Source organism: Carassius gibelio, chromosome B4 (genome assembly GCF_023724105.1).
Source record: "Carassius gibelio isolate Cgi1373 ecotype wild population from Czech Republic chromosome B4, carGib1.2-hapl.c, whole genome shotgun sequence".
Taxonomy (NCBI): Eukaryota; Metazoa; Chordata; class Actinopteri; order Cypriniformes; family Cyprinidae; genus Carassius; species Carassius gibelio.
In genome coordinates this window covers 1496687-1518279 of record NC_068399.1, presented here as the reverse complement: position 1 = coordinate 1518279, position 21593 = coordinate 1496687, and the positions used below count along the sequence as shown (strand labels likewise).

Here is a 21593-nt window from a genome sequence, read left to right as displayed (position 1 = left end):
ATTTATTTTTTATAAGTGAGCTTTTTAAGGCTGTAGTAATTAGTCTTACTGTGATGGATGAATGGATTTTGCAGGTTTGATTAATTTCAATTTTATATCGCCTGCTGATTTGTTGGTTCCTGGAAAACGTTCCACAGTGAGCTGTGTTCCATTTTCATCAATGACAATGAGTTCAATTCCTTTTCCACCGAGCAGGTTGCTTTTTGTGAGCACGTACACATCAAGGGCTGTAGTAGGCTGATCAGCTTTGCACATATCTTCTGTATACTGCTTTAGCTCTGTTTTGTCCTCATCTGACAGCTGTTCCACTTCCTTGTGGCTCGCAGATCTCTTGTTGTGTTTTTCCCTCTGGTCATCAAAGAAGCGCTGAGTTTTATGTCTGTGCATGACGTGGTCCAGCGCCTTTCCTGCAGCACTGTTCAAGTGACTCTTAAATATGCTCTTTATTAAAGAAGATATATGTGTAGAGCAGGAACTTATGAATTGGTCAGACACATTCTGGGCAATTGTCTGAAGAAGTTTACCTTTAAGGCGCTGTACATCATGTAAATTGTGTCGTCCATCTTGGTCATACTTTGTCATTTCATTATGAAGCTCACTGATGTTCTCCAATAATTCAGGAACAAATGTATTTTGTATTAACTCTTTTGTTGGTATGGCACCCAGTATTTGAGTGAAACCTGCTGAGTACTCAGCTACTTTCAGAACCAGCTTTGCCTTTCCATATACTCCTGACAGTTTGGCTTTATTCATAAGCTCTTCTGCTTTTTCACACACCTCAGAGAGTTTACTGATAACATCCTGTGCTGTGGTACAGTCCAGTATGAGGTCAGGAATTACATCTTCACAGAGCATGCCAACTGATTCTTTAACTTGCTTCTCATAAGCCGGGTCAATCTTGAAATCCTCTATTGTCAGTGCAGCCTTCGGAATGCCTGCGCTGATAAACTCTACAAGATTCAGATCCAGTTCACTGCTTTGCTCGACTAATGAAGTAACATCATTCTTAAAGCTGCTTTGTAAAATCGTCTTAAAGAATTCCTGAAGGGTTGTATCCATTACATGGTTCATGGCAGTAAGCACAGACTGTTTCCCAATTTCCTGAACTACATATTTTGTTGCAAATTTGAAGTTCTCTTTGACCACTGTAGAAGATGTCATATTTTTCATTGCAGACTTAAAAGATTCCTTACTGACGGATGATAAACCAGACTGAACACCTCCTTTGAATGAAGTAAACATTGCCTTTCCTGATTTGATGAATTCAGATGCAACAGAAGAAAAAGACTTTGTACCATTGAGGAGACTTTTTGTCACTTTAAACACTGAGGTAACTGCTTTCTTGATGTTGCTAAAGCCAGCCGTTATCAAAGAAAGCCCAATGCTGATACTCTTAGATATTGCCCATGATGCCCAATCGAATGTGCCCTTTATCATCCCCTCTACTCCACTGATCATGTCGTTCACTCCTTCTGAAATCAGGCCCAATCCAAACTGGGTAGCTGTTCCAAGTGTCAGCGCGCAAACAAGAACCCCAGCAAGAACCTGTACCATGCCGAGTATGAAACATATCAAAGCATCAAAGCAAAACTCTGGCTTCTTTTTCACCTCAAAAACAACACCAAGGCCATAGTCATATAAGGATCTCAGCTCATTAGTGATGATGAAGTTCTTTTCTTCCGACAGCATGTAGACTGAACACTCCTCTGTAATGGCTTTACTCTTTTTGTCTTTTTCCAGCTCTTTAAGTCTAATCAATGCATTATCAATGTATGTCATCCAAGACTTAAAAATGTTCATTCTGGCCTCCATTTGAGTCTGAAAGTTGTTGCTCTCTGTGCTCTGATCTTTGTTTCCAGTGACTGATAAGTTACATGAGACCATTGTGTTTGAGACTTCAGAGATGTAGACGTCAATGGATTTCTTTGCATCTTTCAGCAGGTTCATAGCATCTGCTTTATAGTTACCTTTACCGAGGTTAATAGTGATGTATGCCTGGTTATACAGTGCCACAGCCCTGTAGTGTGGATCAGAGTTTACAACTTTTTGCCAACAGGATTTAGCTCCGTAATCATTGCTGGATTTTTCACGGCAGTGTAGATCAGTTCTAACAATTGCCTGTTTGACATGATCATAGAAATTATCACATTCTCCTCGCAGCAGCTTTCCACTTGTTTCATTTATTGTCCTGATAAGGTCTGCTTCAAGTTGTCCAAAGTCATCATGCCTATTGATGTGATCCTCATGAAGGGTTAGCCACAAGGCCCAAGATTCTTTCAGTGCACTGATGGCAGGCTGATAATCAAACTTAGGCTGATGATGTTTAAAGCAATCAGGAATATTATTGAGCTGCATTCGCATGGGATCCAGTTTTTCATTCTCTAAGTAATGCTCATCAAATTTCTCAAGCAATTCACAAAACCTGGAGAATAGATTTTCCTTTAGGTTTATCTCAACCAGCTCGTCATTTTCCATGTCTTGGATTCGTTTAATTTCATAATCCTCTCTTAGCTGGCGCATTATTTCTATAGACTGACCTTGGTAAGCCGGTGCGAGATGATCACAGTTCAAAACCATCTGGACCATCCCAGGATTGCCTTTTCGAGATGTACGACCAAATATTTGTTTCTCGACTCTTCGGTTGTGTGGAAAATGAGTAAGAAGAACAAAAAGACCACCACACTTATTCACACTTTCATCAACCTTTATGTCTGTCCCCCGTCCTCCCAGATTTGTAGCAATGATAATTCTGCCTGCACAGAATTTCTCTCTTTCAATGTTGTGCTTTTCACTGATTGTGTACAAGGTAATCTGTTCTGTCTTAAATCTGCCTTCATCTTGTATTTTCTTGTATAGCTCATCTGCTGTTTTAACATCTTCACAAATTACCAAGACAACTTGTCCTCTCTCTGCTACTTTCCATGAAGTTTCACAAATAGTCTGGATCCATTGGTGATTTCCACCTTTCACCTGAATGACTGGTAGCTCCACCACCCTTTTATGACGATGTGCAGGTACAATGTAGCTTGTTGCTTTATAGTGTTTTGCCAGAAAGTCCTGATCTGCTTTACCTCCTAATGTACCAGAAACACCAAATATACCTCTCCCACGGAGGTACCTTTTGAAATAATGGAAATTTGACAGGTAATTTGTCACATTGGATAATGGTGAAATTGCAAGTTGGTGCTTGAACTCTAAAAATTGTTGCAGACCATTACCCCACTTCTTGTTTTTCTCCAGCACACCGCTCGCTTTGAAGTCCACTGGAATTACTGCATTATACTTGTCTCTGTCTTGACTGTTGGTAATGTCTTTTTCAGCAGCCGGCGAGATGTCAATCATGTATTCTCTGCCACGGGTCATCTCAACAGCCTTCAGTGCATTCTCAACAAACACCGGTAACTGATTCTCAACGTAGCTTTTCAAGAAAACAGGGATGACAATGAAGTTGTCAGATTCTTTGGCTGTCTGGAGGTTATCTGAGTACTTGATGGACGATTTTATTGTGCTTACAGTTGCATCAATGAGCAATTTCTCAGACATGATTTCACATGCCAGTCCTCCTTCCAACAGTAGCATTTCAACTTTAAGGTCACCTTGTTTTTCCTGAGACTCAAAACATTTGACTTTCTTGTTCTCTAAGGAATAGCGCTTAAATACTACACTGTTTTCCAAGACCTCTTCAAATATACTCAGTAGATCATACTGTTGTGAAACTCCCAGTTTTTTCATAACTTCAGATAATGCTTTGGACATTCTGTCCTCATTCCCATCAGCTTCATTTTCTTTCTTACTTTCAGCTTGATGTATCATTTCAAGATCTTCATGTGTGTAGAATCCCAAAGTCACTCCGGGCAACAAGATCTCATTTGCAGAAAAGTTGTCTGATGTTTCCAGTCCCATAATGGCTGCCGTTGTGGCTTTATGAAAGTATTGTATTCTTGTGGCCCATTTTACCTCTCCTGTTTCAAGCATTTCAATTGGTTGGCAACTAGATATCATGGTCCATATGTTGGAAAGCACTTGCTCCACATGCCTGAGTCCACTAGATTCATGGGACAAGAATGTTACTTGAACTCCATTGTCCAGGGTCATATAGTCCACTTCGTCCACTATTACAAGCTCAAACTGCCTTGCATCGCGAGTAGTCCTCTTCTCAAATTCCTGTTTAAGTGTGTCGGCTGCAAAGGCTCCCACTGTGCCATATACTATTTGCTGCCGGTAAGCATCTTTAAGACATTCCTCTTGTTTCTCTGGTGAATAGTCACTTGAGAAATGTGGTGGTACGACAGATGAGGTGACACCAAACATTTCAAAAAACTTTTGCCACTCTTCTTGGTCTCTTCGGGCGAGAACTGGAGAGCTCGTCACAATGTCCACTTTTGTTCCACGAATAGCCAGAATTGTTGCAAACATGGCTAAGATACAGGACTTGCCCTCACCTGTGCCAATTTCTAGAAGACATCCTTTATTTTCTGCCACCTGCGCAAGAAGGAGCAAAAGCAATGATGCTAGTTGTGTGAGTCTTGGAAAATAGCCTTCAATTTTCTCATTGTCTTTTGTGATGATTGTTGAACAGTCTTGCACTACTACTGACATCCCAATTAATACGTCTTTCAAAAGTTTTATTTCTTTATCTTTATCTATATCTGTATCTAGGTTTGTAAAATTAAGAGATCTTATCTTTCCTTTCAATTCAGCAATTTGTTCTTTGGTAAGGTCCACCAGTTGATATTTTGGGAGTTCCAACTCCATGTCTCTAAGAACATCCTTCAACAGAACCAAGACTTTCTCTGGGCAGTTTGCTTCATGAAGTTCCTTCACAATTGTATCAGCATCTTTTTCCTTGTCGTTTTTTATTTGTTCTTGAAGAAACTCCAATGGGGTTTTATCCATAAGAGCAGAGAGAACGACGATGCAGTCCAGGTGGTAGGTTTGTGCTGTGTGGAGAACTGAATCGAGTGGATGGCAATTAATAGTTGGACTTCTGCTAAGTAAGAGCATTATTTCTGTTGGTGTCCAGATTCTGTTGAACAACATTTGACCCAAAATTTCCCTACTTTGTGGTGAAAGCTCTGAGATCGTGTCAAGTACATTTAATAAAATATGTTCGGCCAAAGTTGGACTTGTGAAATGGAGCTGCTCAACCAAACCCAAGAAAAAGTGGTACTTCTCCCAACCAAGCGGCTGATCTTCATCATCTTTAGCATCTTCAGTGCTAGCATGCATGATGAACTGTAGAGATGCCTCAAGAACTGTGAGCTTCTCTGTAAGAGACAGTTCGTTATATCTTACAGCTTGATCAAAGGTAAACTGAGACCATACTGAAAGGTTGTTTTCTCTACAATATTGAACTGCAAGTTCATTCTGGAGTATCTTAATCCTGCTCCAAATCTGGTGCTGCTGTATTTCTTTATCTTCTGTGATCTGGTACTTTAATAAAATGTCTTTGAATTTTTCTTCAACATCATGAACCTACATAAATAAATGTGAAAAACGATATTGGGTCTATTACTTTATCACATGGTGTATTTTACAGTAAAGAAATGTAATTTGAATTAAAGGACATACCTCGTTCCACTCAATCGCAGCAGCATCATCTTCTATTTGCTGATGGAGAACTTGTGTGCGTTCATGATGTTTCTCATGACCTCTGAAGCTCTGTTTTTCACGAAGCCGCTCAGTTGCTCGAGAAAGCTTGCGTCTGGACAGTTCACTCTCTCTCTCCAGCTCCTGTTGAATCCTTTGCTCACGTTCCAAACGTTCCAGACGCCTTTTCTCCTCTTCTTGCTGTCTCCGTTTATCTTCTTCATTTTTTCCTGTTTAAAGACAGTATCAGACACCACAGGATTAAAAACAATTACACAGCATAATTTTGGAGAACTAAATCGAGTTGATGGCATTTGATAGTTGAACTTTTGCAAAGCAAGAGCATTACATGCAGGCGCTCAGAACTCCCCTTGTTTGCGTGTGTCAATATTGCCATATTTAAATTATTGTGCTGAAGTATGGGGCAACACCTACCAAACCACCTACCAAACCACTCTACAAACATTAAGTACAAACAAAAAAGATCAATTAGGCTAGTAAATAAAATAGGATATTATGAGCATACCAATTTATTGTTTTTAAAATATCATACTTTAAAGTTTAATGATCTGGTAGAATTTAAAACTGCACAAACAGCAAAAAATAAACCGCTACCTAGAAATGTACAACAATTATTCATTATTCTTTATCTTAATAGATAAAGTAGGACGTAATTTGGAGTAGTATTTTAGTATTATTCAAAATGGTATGTCTGATTTATTATGGCTGATTGTGATTTTGGTATTGGTAATTACTGAAGGTAGGATTTGATAAGTCTAGAGCATCTACCTACCCTTTTTTTTTAAAAAAAGGTTGAATAAATTTTTTTTTATTGTTATTCATTTCCGGGCTTTCAAGTCCGGGCCAACCAGAAGCCATGGATGACGGGGGAGGTCTACAGACTCCTGAAGAAACGGAATGCTGCCTTCAGAGCTGGAGATGAGGTGGGCCTGAGAACAGCTAGGGCCAACCTGTCCCGTGGCATTAGAGAGGCTAAGAGACAGCACTCCAGGAGGATAGCTCACCAATTCAGCAACAGCAGAGACACTAGGAGCCTGTGGCAGGGGATACAGACCATTACGGACTACAAGCCCCCACCACGGACCTGTGACAACAACATCTCTCTGCTGAACGAGCTGAACACCTTCTTCGCTCGCTTTGAGCAACAAAACAGCACCACTGCACAGAAGACTCCACCTCCTCCCGGCGACCAGGTGATGACGCTGACCTCAGACAGCATGAGGAGATCCTTCAGCAGGATCAATGCCCGCAAAGCTCCGGGTCCTGACAACATCCCTGGGCGTGTACTGAAAGACTGTGCAGCAGAACTCACTGATGTCTTCACAGACATTTTTAACATCTCACTGAGTCAGGCTGTTGTTCCCACATGCTTTAAAACTACCACTTTCTTCCCAGTCCCGAAGAAGCCATCTCCATCCTGCTTCAATGACTACCGTCCTGTTGCACTTACCCCCATCCTCATGAAGTGCTTTGAACGTCTAGTCATGCACCACATCAAGTCTGCCCTCCTCCCCTCCCTGGACCCCTTCCAGTTTGCATATCGGTCCAACCGGTCGACCGATGATGCCATTGCCACTGCCGTCCACTCAGCACTCACCCATCTGGAAAAAAAGGACTCTTATGTCAGAATGCTGTTCATAGACTTCAGTTCAGCATTCAACACAATCATCCCTCAACAGCTCATCTACAAACTGAGTCAGCTGGGGCTCAACACTTCGCTGTGCAACTGGCTGTTGGACTTTCTGACTGGAAGACCTCAGGCAGTACGGCTCAGCAGCAACACATTCAGCACCATCACACTGAACACTGGGGCCCCCCAAGGATGTGTGCTGAGCCCCCTCCTCTTCACTCTGCTGACCCATGACTGCACACCGTCACACAGCTCCAACCTCTTTATTAAGTTTGCAGATGACACGACTGGTGGATCTCATTAGCAACAAAGATGAGACAAACTACAGGAATGAGGTGAGCCGCCTGGCTGGGTGGTGCAGTGACAACAATCTCTCTCTGAATGTGGAGAAGACGAAGGAGATTGTTGTAGACTTCAGGAGAGCACACACTCAGCACGTTCCTCTGACCATCAGCGGTGCGACTGTGGAGAGAGTGAGCAGCACCAAGTTCCTGGGTGTGTACCTCACAGAGGACCTCTCCTGGACTGAAAACACCGCAGCACTGGCCAAGAAATCACAACAGCGTCTCTACTTCCTCTGCAAACTGAGGAGAGCCAGAGCCCCACCCCCCATCATGTACACATTCTACAGAGGCACCATCGAGAGCATCCTGATGAGCTGCGTCACTGTGTGGGATGGCGCCTGCAACGTGTCCTGCCGAAAGACTCTACAACGCATAGTGAGAGCAGCTGAGAAGATCATTGGTGTCTCTCTCCCCTCCCTCCAAGACATTTATGGAACATGTCTCACACGCAAAGCCCTCTGCATCGCAGGTGATCCCACCCACCCATCACACAGCTTCTTCAGCCTGCTGCCATCAGGGAGGAGACTGCGGAGTCTCCAGGCCAGGACCAGCAGACTGAAGGACAGCTTCTTCCACCAGGCTGTCAGGAAGCTGAACTCCCTCCCGAACCTGCACCCCCTCCCCTCTTCTTCCCCAGGCACCACTGAACTATGAATCACCCCCCCCTCCACTAATTATATGATGACATGCACGAGTCACTTGTGCAGCATTGGTCTGCTCACTCACCGCTCACTACCCCATTCGGCATGGAACTACCTCATCAGTCAGTTAAATAACTGCTCTTGGTCACTTGTCACTTTAATCAGACTTAAGATATTTTTAATAAGTGATTTTTTTGCACTAAAAAATCTTTTAACTGCACTGTTGTTCACTTCATTGATTTGCACTATATCTGTCATTTACCTTGCGCTGCTTTATTTAACTTTATTTTTAACTTTTATTTTTATTATATGTCTTTTTTTTATAATTCCCTTATTGTATAATTGTATCTACATTTTATATTTGATCTAGTTATTTTTTTAGGCTTTAATGTTAATTTTATCTGTATGCACCGGGGTCTGAGAGTAATGCAATTTCGATTCTCTGTATGTATGTACTGTACATGTGGAAATTGACAATAAAGCAGACTTGAACTTGAACTTGAATTTGTAAATGTATTGTTTTTACAATACAGTATGCAGTATTGTTTATATTATATGAAATATGCTTTATATTATTCAAAAGAAATTGTGGTTTACTTTGCATCGGAGCATTAAAAGTGGTAGTCTATTTTAGGGGGGTAGGCTACATGGATTAATATGCAAAATGTCAATATTTTCATATATTATGCCTATATTTTAATTTATATCTTAAATATAAATATATATTTTTTAACAAAACATCAAGCATTTTTGTTGTTCGTTACCTGTCCTTTATTTTGACATAACTGGGAAAAAGACATTTGTCTGTAAACTGATTAAGAAATTGTTGCATGTTTAAACTTGAAGCACTGTATAATTTTGTTCCCATTATTTAGGCCTAATTTGCCTAAAACAAGAAACTAATAAAATGAAATCTGTACGATGAAATCTTTGAAACTGTAAAGAATTAATAAAAAGTCCTCACGATTAAACTCAAGTTCTCTCCTTATAATCAACAACATTCACACGATGTAAAAAAAAGCTTTAGTAATTTACAATTTAAGTAATTTTAAAATGAGCCTTCTTGCTTTTAAAGCAGGGTAATATCATATGGCCTAAAAAAAATCCCAGATTGTTTTTTTATTTGAGAAAAAAATCTGATTTATGATTTAAACCGATTTTTAAATCAATATTCAAATGACAAAGAAATTTTACAAAACAAGTTTTAATATAGTTATTTATCATTCATTTAGCAGTCAAATTTATAACTGTGTAACGACTCATCAGACAGGGAATCCATTTAGCAGGCTTTATTGAAAGACTCGAGGTCGTACAGGCGGGGATCAGGACCAGCAAACACAACAGTAGAGATAATCAGAATCGTCGTCAAACACAAGCAGAGGTTCAGGGGAAACAGGCAAGATTCAGAGTCCAATAAACAATCCAAGGTCAAGAGGCAGGCAGCAAGGGTTCAAGAGACGGTAAGCAAAACAGTACTGGTAACAGGAAATCAAACACGGGAAATAACGCTTGGAAATGTCAGCCGGAGCAAAACAAGACTTCGCGTTTGGCTGATGGAGTTGTGCAGCTTATATCTCCGTGCCAATGAGCTGCACCTGTAGGTGATCAGAGTGGGGGTGCGGGGATGATGGGTAGTGTAGTGCGAATCAGTATAGGTGAGTGTGAGAGTCAGTATTCCGGAGATGGAGCCCTCTGCTGGCCAGTAGAGGGAATCACGGGGTTCGTCTCCGTGACAGAGCCCCCTCCCTGCGAGCGACTCCTGGCGTGAGATGGTAGCCGACGTCGAGGTCTACCGCGTGGTCGTGGGGCCGGTTTCTCTGGATGTAACCGATGGAACTCCGTGATGAGGTTGGGGTCTAGTATGTTGTCAGCTTTGACCCAAGATTGTTCCTCCGGACCGTACCCCTCCCAGTCGACCAGATACTGCAGGATGCGTCCTCGACGCCTGGAGTTAAGAAGTTCTCGCACTTGGTACGTTTCCTCAGTCTCGATCTGGACGGGCTGGGGACTCTGCTCACGGGACCTCCCCTCTCCCTCCTCTCCAGGGGCCACAGCGGGCTTGAGCAGAGATACATGAAAGGTGGGAGAGATGCGATAGGTGTCAGGTAATGCAAGACGGAATGAAACAGGAGTGATCTGATGTGTTATCTTGAAGGGACCCACGTACCTTGGACTTAGTTTCTTGCAGGGTAGTCGGAGACGGAGATCTCGGGTAGAGAGCCACACCCATTGTCCGGGTTGGTATACAGGCCCAGGACGACGACGGTGGTCAGCATGCTCTTTTTGATGGCGGATGGCTCGTTGAAGGTGTACGTGAGCTTGATTCCAAGTCTCCTCACTGCGTTGCAGCCAGTCCGTGACAGCGGGTACATCGGTGGGTTCCCCGGACCAGGGAAACATGGGCGGTTGATAGCCTAGGATGCACTTAAAGGGAGTTATACCAGTAGCTGGTTTGACCAGGGAGTTCTGTGCGTACTCAGCCCAAAGGAGGAACCGTGCCCAATCTTCTTGGTTGGAGCTACAGTATGATCTCAGGAACCGGGTGATTTCCTGATTGAGTCTTTCGACCTGGCCGTTGGATTGAGGATGGTAACCAGAGGTCAAGCTAACGTTTATATTGAGGGCTTGGAAGAAGGCTTTCCAGAGACGAGAGGTAAATTGGGGACCTCTATCGGAGACGATATCCTCTGGTAGTCCGTAGAGACGGAAGACCCAGTTACAGAGTAGTTCGGCAGTCTGTAGAGCCGTAGGCAATTTAGGTAGAGGAATAAGGCGACAGGCTTTGGAGAAACGATCAATTACAGTCAGAACAACAGTGTTACCCTGAGAGACAGGTAGATCGGTGATGAAGTCTATTGCCAGATGGGACCAGGGTCGTTGTGGGATGGGGAGTGGTTGAAGCAATCCGGCTGGCAATTGGCGGGGAGTCTTGTGTGCATTACAGGTTTGGCATTGTTGGATGAAAGTTATGGTGTCCTTGGGTAATGATTCCCACCAGAACCGGTTCTGAAGCAGGTGAATGGTAGCCGTGATACCTGGGTGACCGGATGCGGGCAAGCAGTGCGTGTGGTTGAGAATTTGATCACGTAAGGTAGGTGGTACGTAGACTTTATCAGGAGGACAAGTTGCTGGAGGTGCGTGTTGAGAGTTGTGTTGTTGGATAAGCGTCATGATGTCCCATTGTACTGGTGCAATAACTACTTTGAAAGGGAGTATGGACTCTGGTTCGGATGGAATCTGTTCGTCTTCGTGAATACGGGATAGCGCATCTGCCTTGGTGTTCTTGGAGCCTGGACGGTAGGTAACTGAGAAGTCGAATCGAGAGAAGAACAGTGACCATCTGGCCTGCCGTGGATTGAGGCGCTTGGCTGAGCGCAAATACTCAAGGTTTTTATGATCGGTTAGTACGGTGAAAGGAAGGTTGGCCCCCTCCAGCCAGTGTCTCCACTCTTCGAAGGCCGCTTTCATAGCGAGAAGTTCACGGTCTCCCACGTCGTAGTTACGTTCAGCAGCATTGAGTTTGCGGGAGTAAAAGGCACATGGGTGGAGTTTACCGGTAGAACCCTGGCGTTGGGAGAGAATAGCCCCGATACCAGTGTTGGAGGCATCCACCTCGACGAGAAACTGGAGATATGGGTCAGGATGATGGAGTATGGGAGCGGTCACAAACCTTCTCTTTAGTTCTTGGAAAGCTTGAAAAGCAGCTTCAGCCCAGTGTAGCCGATGGGCTCCTTTCTTGACCAGAGACGTGAGGGGACTAACCACAGAGCTGAAGTTCCTGATGAAACGGCGATAGAAATTAGCAAACCCCAGAAAGCGTTGAAGCTCCTTTAGTGTCCTTGGTACTGACCACTTGAGAACGGCATTGACTTTACTCTCATCCATGGCGACCCCCTCTGGGCTGATGACGTACCCCAGGAAGGTGGTGGAGGTGGTATGAAATTCACACTTTTCCGCCTTAGCATAGAGTTGATGTTCAATGAGTCTTTGCAGCACAGCTCTCACATGTTGGACATGTTCCTCCAGGGTATCTGAATAGATTAGGATATCGTCAATGTATATGATAACAGTTCTATTTAGCATGTCTCTGAAGGTGTCATTGACAAAGGATTGGAAAACCGAAGGACTATTGACCAGTCCAAACGGCATAACCCGGTATTCGTAGTGCCCATTGGTGGTTGAGAAAGCTGTCTTCCACTCGTCCCCCTCCCTAATGCGGATGAGGTTGTATGCGCAGCGCAGATCCAATTTGGTGTAGTACTGTGCAGTACGTAACTGTTCTAAAGCAGAGGGCACCAGTGGTAGAGGATAGCGAAACTTTACTGTTATTTCGTTGAGTCCACGATAATCGATGCAAGGGCGCAGACCTCCATCCCTCTTGCGGACAAAGAAGAAGCCAGCTGAAGCAGGAGAGGTGGATGGACGTATGAACCCCTTCTCCAGCTCCTCCTTGATGTACTTGGCCATAGCTTCTGACTCGGGTAATGATAACGGGAATATTCGACCCCGGGGTGGTGATGAACCTGGAATGAGATCAATGGCACAGTCATAGCTGCGATGTGGTGGTAATGTGTTTGCCTGTACCTTGCTGAAGGCGGTGAGGAGATCGTGATACTCCTTGGGCAGATTGGGAATGCTGGTGGTCTCCGAGTCTAATGTGACAACTTGTACCGTCATGGGATAGATGGTCGAGAGGCATGATTTCTGACACTGGGTGCTCCATCTAAGAATTTGTCCTTCTCTCCACGACACCTGAGGATCATGCAGTCTGAGCCAGGGCAATCCCAAAATAACAGGGGTGTTAGATACAGGGAGCACGTAGAACTGAATGGTTTCTTGGTGTAGCAGGCCGGTTAACATTTGGAGATCTTGGGTGCGGTGAGTGATCAACCCAGACCCCAAAGGGCGCCCATCTATTGTGGCTACAGACAGAGAATTAGTGCATGAAATTAAAGAGATGTTATTCCCTCTGGCAAATTCCTCAGATATAAAATTCCCAGCTGCTCCTGAATCAAGTAAAGCAGTGGTGGCTATTTGAACCCTGTCGGTCTTGATTATCAGAGGGACTGACACACAGTTAAAAGGTAAACTCACCGACTTCGGAGTGTAAGAAGAGCAGCGATTGGGACAAGTGATTCGTAGATGTCCCGGAGAGCCACAGTAGAGACAGAGTCGGTTAACCCTGCGACGGTGACGTTCCTCCTCAGTCAGATGATAGGAGTTTATCTGCATGGGCTCTGTAGTTTCTACGGGTCGCGTTACCGCAGCGGGGAAGAGGCGTGGAGCACTGACACGGCGAGAGCGTTGCAGGTTATCAATGGTTATGGTAAGTGAAATAAGATCACTCAGAGTTCTCCCCTCATCACGGCAAGCGAGCTCGGTTTGCAGTTCGTGATTAAGCCCCTTGCGAAACAATACCTTCAGCGTGTCATTCACCCATGACGTCTGAGCAGCCAAAGTGCGAAAGTTCAAGGCATATTCCGCTGCTGTTAATCCTCCCTGCGATAATTCAAGCAACCGCTCACCCGCTCCTTTCTCCTCTCGGGGGTGATCAAACACCTCACGGAAACGTATCAGAAAGTCAGTGAAAGTGGTGAACGCCGTTCCATCCTCGCGCCATACCGCCGTTATCCATTCCAAAGCTCTTCCCGTTAATAATGAACACACGAAGGCGATCCTACCAGCATCAGTGGTGTAAAGGGTGGGTTGTTGTTCAACGAACAGCGAGCACTGTAGTAAGAAGCCCTTACACTTGGTAGAGTCCCCGTCAAATTTCTCCGGGTAAGCCAGTCGAGGATTAACGTGAGTTGGCGTTCCTGCCATGTGGGAAGCGGTGACCGCTGCAGGTGGGGTTGACGTCACGGCAGGGCTGTGGAGGTTTTGAACAGCCTTTACCAGTTCCTCCGTGACGGAAGTGAGACGATTCAATTGATGTTGATTAGCAGCGATCTGATTTGCCTGGGCTGCCATGGTAGCACACAGATGATCGTAAGCCGCTGGATTCGGTTGTGGCGAAGTCTTCTGTAACGACTCATCAGACAGGGAATCCATTTAGCAGGCTTTATTGAAAGACTCGAGGTCGTACAGGCGGGGATCAGGACCAGCAAACACAACAGTAGAGATAATCAGAATCGTCGTCAAACACAAGCAGAGGTTCAGGGGAAACAGGCAAGATTCAGAGTCCAATAAACAATCCAAGGTCAAGAGGCAGGCAGCAAGGGTTCAAGAGACGGTAAGCAAAACAGTACTGGTAACAGGAAATCAAACACGGGAAATAACGCTTGGAAATGTCAGCCGGAGCAAAACAAGACTTCGCGTTTGGCTGATGGAGTTGTGCAGCTTATATCTCCGTGCCAATGAGCTGCACCTGTAGGTGATCAGAGTGGGGGTGCGGGGATGATGGGTAGTGTAGTGCGAATCAGTATAGGTGAGTGTGAGAGTCAGTATTCCGGAGATGGAGCCCTCTGCTGGCCAGTAGAGGGAATCACGGGGTTCGTCTCCGTGACAAACTGCAACAAGATGATAAAAAAACAGTAATGTTATTACCTTAATACTGGAAAGACCTTTATTTATTTATTTAATACTAGCCCATCATGCATCTAACCATCCACTCAGCTTTAAGAGCTGTTCAGATTAAATCTGGCAGCTCAGCAGTGAGTCAGTGTCATGGACGGAGGACCTGTTAATATATTTTCTTATTTTCTAGATTTCCATCTCGTTATGCCGCTGGTTTAGGTTTTTTATTTATTTTCTATTATATAATTTATTTGTAAATAGAGCAGTCACTGTCTGTGTCTACACCGGACGCCAGAGGAAACATCTCTCGGGTGAAACATCTCTCTCACTCGCAGCAGAGTCTGTGAGCAGCAAAAACTTCCCCTCCACGCGCACTGATACCAGAAACACGCTCCGCCTTCAATCCATGAATAATGTATTTCAGTGGGAAATGTTATGTTCATGACATAACATATAAAATAATAATAATAAAAATAATAATAATAACAGGAGATTTTCAAAGTGGCTTAGGCTATTGTGTGTAAACTTTTTTTCCCTATATCACATGCCAAACTAATAACATTGTAAGCATTAAATCTTTAATTGCTACGTTCTGCTGTGAAAATTTAGTTTGTGATGAAAATAACAGTACATTTTTGTCGGTTATTTTATCTAAACAGATCGATTAACTTCTTCAAGATTTCAAAATCAGATAGCATGCTGATAATGTAGCACTGTAAGATTACATTTGTTTTTAACGCATTATTGCGAAAGCGATTGAGTGTGAATCTGTTTAAATCATGCTTTAACCCGAAAATAATCAGTAAAAGAAACAGACAAACTCTTAACATCCCGCTCGACTCTTACAGTCATTGTAACCTTCTGATCAAGCTAAATATGTGTAACATGAATTCTTGCTGAATATGCAGTTATATTATGGGCTGTTGGCATGAATTGTACTCATGATGGAGCGCTCTTGGAGCGGGTGAAAACCACGAAGCTCATATTCAAGTGTTTGTGCAAAAATTATTAATGTGCATTAATGACAGGGAGGCGCCGTCTCATCACTTTAATTTCTTCCAGATAATGAATTTATATTAAAAATATATCTACAGAAAGCTTGAAATATTTTTTTAATTTAAACAAATTGTGTAATCTGTGAATGTTGCATTTCTCTCGTAGGAGAGAGCCAGCACTGTGAATTTCATCCTGCAGCCGACAAGACAACATTTGTTTATTAATAAATAATAAAAATGTGTCATTTTTCACAATTATTAGGCTACTTCTGCATGTACTTTGTGGCAAACTTAATGGATGTGCTTGAGCATGGGATATATTAAGATTTGATTATGTAAATTTAATATAAACCTCTGCTTTGTTGAATATAACAAATGAACGACTAGAACTAGAAAAATCTTTCATGGGGACAGACCATTTTTTAGTCTATAACCAAAAAAAAAAAACAGTCCAATATAAACCAGTTCAGCAAGTGAAAGCCTCATAAGACACTGTCCATATGAAAGAGCAATTCACACCTTTATCTCGACCCCCACAAGCCACACATAACTACCCCCAAAAACCCAACCCCCTCCAGCTGAACACAATTCGGTCTGTGTTTTGGCTGTGAAGAACGGTGTGTTACTGGGCTGAAACATGCCTGCACTCAGCAGCACTACTCTGTGTATTCATTATATTCTCGCAGCCCATATTATAACTTTCACAAGACCATCATGATAATAACTAGGGGTGTAACGGTACATGTATTCGTACCGGACCGTTTCGGTACAGGGCTTTCGGTACCGTGCACGTGTGTACCGAATTCAATATTTTGTGTGCGGAACATAGGTAAATTTTCGTGTTTCCAAACGATCATATTAAGTGGTGGAAGTCTCCGCGTTCAGCACAAATCCCACCCTGCAGCTGATTCTAATGCCAGTGACACACTGGCTGTGTGGTGTTTCTGCTGCATGTCACCTGCTTCCTGTTTTCTGTGTCTTTACACACCAGAATCGTGCCTGATGCGGTGCTGGCACGCTGCTGCTACTGTAGGTGACATAGAGGGATGCTAACCGACAGACCAGGATCTTGTCTTCACGACAACAATATCTATACTTCATGTTGAGCACAAATATAAAGCTTACTGATAAAGGACACTGTCAACAGTATTGACGGAAAAATAGACTATGTTTGACAGGTGCAATATGCCAGTGTGTCACCGGCCTAAGGTTTTCAAAAGGCATCAACATGTGTGAACATGACTACAACTAGGAAAAAATCGATTATAATTTAAACGCAGCTCCCGTCGGCATTTAAACAGACCTTTGCTCTTAATCCCGATCGGTCCAGCCCAATAATGAAATCTGAGCAGGTCTAAAAACTGAAACTGTTGATGCTGCACTTTACACTTTGAAAAAGTTATATATTTTTTTTTAAATATGAGCAGGCCTACAAGCTGGGATTGGTAATGCTGCACTGTAATCATATTTTTCATTTTAATTTATTATATAATATTGGTTTGAGACTGAGAGTATTTTATTTACTGGAGAACTTTGCCGAACCGTGACTTTAAAACCAAGGTACGTACCGAACCGTGATTTTTGCGTACAGTTACACCCCTAATAATAACAAATCATCAATTAATAATTATTTTATGAAAATCATTGGTACTTGTGATCGTGGAAGTTTGTGGAACACTTTAAGATGAAGCGGAATCCTCTGTTCCCACCTCACAGCCGCGCGGGACTCGCGCTCAGTGATGCAGCTTCACTGTCAGTGGGTTTGACTTTACTAAATCAAATTTAGGTGAATACAACTTATTGATCATGAGACCAAAATTTAGCAAGGCAGGAAAAAATTCATTCTACCTGAAGGAAGATGTATTTCATTGAGCTAATGCTGTTAAATAGAGAGAGAGAGAGAGAGAGAGAGAGAGAGAGAGAGAGAGAGAGAGAAAGAGACAGTCTAGGGCTATTAAACTTAGAGCTCATTATATTGAAGTACAAATCCAAACACCAGAAACGTTTTGCATTTTATGAATAATTAAATGTTATGAAACGTATGCATTTTATTTATTCACATGCTGTATGGTTGAAAAAATATTTTAGTTCACAACTTTAAGTTCTGTTGTTTAAAAAAATGCTTTATTGGCTGATGTTTCATAAACCTTCAGTTGTTATGCTCTAAAATCCATTCCATTATTAATTTCACAGTATTTTCACCTCGTAAATCACTAACCTTTAAAGTCAAAATTCTATAATGGTCAAAAATTACTCAGACCAATGGTGTTTTTGTTAGTTTGTCCTGTCTTTAGTTATATTCCTGCCGTCAGTTTCACCAGGGATGAACTGCTGAACATTCGGCAGAACGCACCACAAGATGTTTTTCCGGATTTCAGTATTCAGACGTTTTACTGAGCATTGTTATCGGAGGAGCAGCGGCGCTGATCAAGCGCTTCAGGACGCGCAGACGGGGGAAGCGAGCGGGAGCGCTCGTCAGACTCAGGAAGAGTGGATTTCGAACGCCGCTACCTAGAATCCATCTGGCAAATCTCCGCTCTCTACCCAACAAAACAGACGAACTCCTGCTCTCTCGGACAAATAAGGATTTCTCTCACTCTGCTGCTCTGTGTTTCACGGAAACCTGGCTGAATGACGCTTTACAGAAACTCGCTGATCAGATCACAGACACAGAACAACAACACCCGGACTCTGTTTTAATCATTCTCTGGGACTTTAATAAAGCCAATCTCTCCCGTGAACTGCCAAAATACAGACAGCATGTTACATGCCCCACAAGAGACAGTAATATATTGGATCACTGTTACTCCACAATAAGAGATGCATTTCACTCTGTTCCACAAGCAGCTTTGGGACGTTCTGATCACTGTCTGGTTCATCTTATACCGTCCTACAGGCAGAAACTAAAATCAGCTAAACCTGTATCAAGGACTGTAAAAAGATGGACTAATGAAGCAGAGCAGGATTTACAATCTTGTTTTGACCTCACTGATTGGAGTGTTTTTGAAGCTGCTGCCACCGATCTGGATGAACTCACAGAGACCGTAACATCATATATCAGTTTCTGTGAGGATATATGTATTCCTACAAAGACACCGTGGTTCACTGCAAAACTCAGACAGCTCCGTCAGGCCAAAGAAGATGCTTACGTGAAGGGGGACAATGTCCTGTATAAACAGGCTAAATACACACTGGAAAAGAAGATCAAAGTGGCAAAGAGGAATTATTCTGAAAAAATAAGGACTCACTTCCAACGACTCCGCATCAGTGTGGAAAAGTCTAAAGAAGATCACCAACTACAAGACACCACCCCCCAGCACTGTAGAGAATCAACGACTGGCAGACGATCTGAACGAGTTTTACTGCAGGTTTGAAAGAACACCCATCACCTGCCCTGAAAGCCTCCCCACACAACCATTCACACCATTCACAACTCCTGCAACCAGCCCTGAATGCCTTTCCAAACAACCGTTCACACCATTAACAACTCCTGCAACCCATCCTGAACACCTCTCCAATCAAGCACTCTCACCATTCTCACCTCCTGCATCCCCCCTCTCCCCTACACCTGCAATTCAGATTAGCGAGGATGCGGTGCGCCAGGTCTTCCGGAAGCAGAAAAGGAAAAAATCACCAGGCCCAGATTGTGTTACACCAGCCTGTCTGAAATCCTGTGCTGACCAGCTGGCCCCCATCTTCACACAGATCTTCAACAGATCGCTGGAGCTGTGCGAAGTCCCTTCATGCTTCAAACGCTCCACCATCATCCCCATCCCTAAGAAAACCAACATTACAGGACTAAATGACTACAGGTGTCACGGATACGAACCCCGTGAGTCCCTCCAGTGGCCAGCAGAGGGCACCATCACCCGAATACTGACACTTACAGGCATCCAAATACTCATGTACACTGATACTGACTACATTACCCAATAGCTCCGTACCTTGGACTGATCACCGGCCAGGTGTTCCCTATCAGAGACTGCCATATAAGCCAGACCTTTGCATCACCTCATTTCGAGGTCTTGTTACTGCCACGGCTAACTTTTCTGAGCGTTTTACCCTGTCTTATTTTCCCAGTTGCCAACCTTTGATGTTTATCGATCTATGAACCTTTGCTGCCTACCTTTGAACCCTGATTGTTATACGGACTGTGATACTTGCTTGTTACCCCGACCCACTGCTTGGTATTGACTATGATTCTGATATTCCTGTTACACTGTGTTTGCTGATCCTGACCCTTCGCCTGTACGACTACGAGTGTTCTAATAAAAGCTTGCAAATGGATCCCAAGTCGAGTCATTCACCGTTACAGAAGACCTCGCCAGGACAAGATCCAGCAGCATATGAACATCTCTGCACCAACCTGGCAGCTCAGGCAAGTCAGATCGCTGCTAATCAGCAACAGTTAAATCGTCTTACCGCCGTCACGGAGGAATTGGTGAAAGCTATTCAGAATCTCCACAGTCCTGTTGTCACAACACCCGCGCCACCAGCGGCCGCCATTACACATGCGGTTCCCACACCCTCTCAGATTAACCCATGACTGGCGTTTCCTGAGAAATTTGACGGTGACCCTAATAAATGTAAAGGCTTCTTACTTCAATGTTCGCTGTTTGTGGAACAACAACCCATGCTCTATTCCACTGACAACGGTAAGATTGCCTTTGTTTGCTCTTTGTTAACCGGAAGGGCTCTTGACTGGATTACCGCTGTATGGCGCACGGATGGGTCATCTTTCTCCTCCTTCAACGATTTCCTCACACGCTTCCGTGAGGTTTTCGATCATCCCAAGGAGGGAAAGAGCGCTGGTGAACGCTTGCTAGAGCTCTCTCAAGGGAAATCTTCAGCTGCTGAGTATGCTATGAACTTCCGCACACTGGCAGCACCAGAGATGGGGACTCGAGTTTGAGACTCGGACTCGAGTGCGACTTAAGTCGCACAAACAGTGACTTCAGACTCGACTTGAGACTCGTCCTCGAAAGACTTCAGACTCGACTCGGACTCGAGCTCCGGGACTCGTGAACAATGTTAATTTTTAGTAAACGTCAGATGAGCTCGCTGTTAGAGTTGTGACGTTCGCGAACGAACCGATTCTTTTGAACGGCTCATAAACATGAACGATGGGAGCCGTTCTTTCTGTCGCTCTTTTTTCCTATGCGTGTTTCAGAGCGCGTGTTTCATACAGATGCACACAAATGAGCTCCTCCGCGAGACAGAACAGTTATAGGGGGAGGGGCGCACCCAGCGCAGGCCAACGCTTTATAGCGTGATGATATTAGTTATTAGTTGTGCACGCATCCTTCACGTGAGTACTCCAGTGGAAAAAAACCTGCGTGCCTCTGTCATTGGGTAGGAGCGGAGCCATGACGTTTTGCACAGATATTCATTGCAGCCCACTTTGTTATTGTTCATTGACTTGAAGGGGCTGATGTCCTATTTGCAAAGTTTACAGTAGTAATAGTATGTAGACATTTCCATTTTATTTATTCTAATTTTATCTGCTTTAAATATTCTTGGTTCTCTATCAAAATGTTCTTGTGTGATAACAATGTTCTTGTGTGGAAGTGTTTGTAGTAAAAGCTGTTTTGCACAGAAATTCATTGCAGCCGGCTTTGTTTTTGATGTTTATTTGTGAGTAGGTATTGTATGAATAACATAAGTCAGCGTAGCTTTGTTCATTCTTAAGCCAGACAAGGTGTGCAGCTATACAGCCAGGACAGACAGAAGGCCATTACTGAATCCATAAATGCAAAATACAGATATTAACTTAAAAGTAAAGCATTCTTGGTGTTTTTGTCATGTTGCAATAGCCTGTTTACACTGATTATATACCAAAATCAAAGTTGATATTGTA

General features: G+C 43.4%; 1 protein-coding gene across 1 annotated transcript in view; it reads right to left on the bottom strand.

Annotated features, from left to right (window-relative positions):
* The window catches only part of LOC127955907 (uncharacterized), a 44733-nt gene that overhangs the window by 6482 nt on the left and 16658 nt on the right, over positions 1-21593 (bottom strand). The window contains exons 4-5 of the mRNA XM_052553534.1: positions 5572-5819; positions 50-5475 (exon numbers count right to left, since the gene is read on the bottom strand). Of these exons, the coding sequence (XP_052409494.1) occupies positions 50-5475; positions 5572-5819 (5674 nt within the window). The remainder of the gene's footprint in view (positions 1-49; positions 5476-5571; positions 5820-21593) is intronic.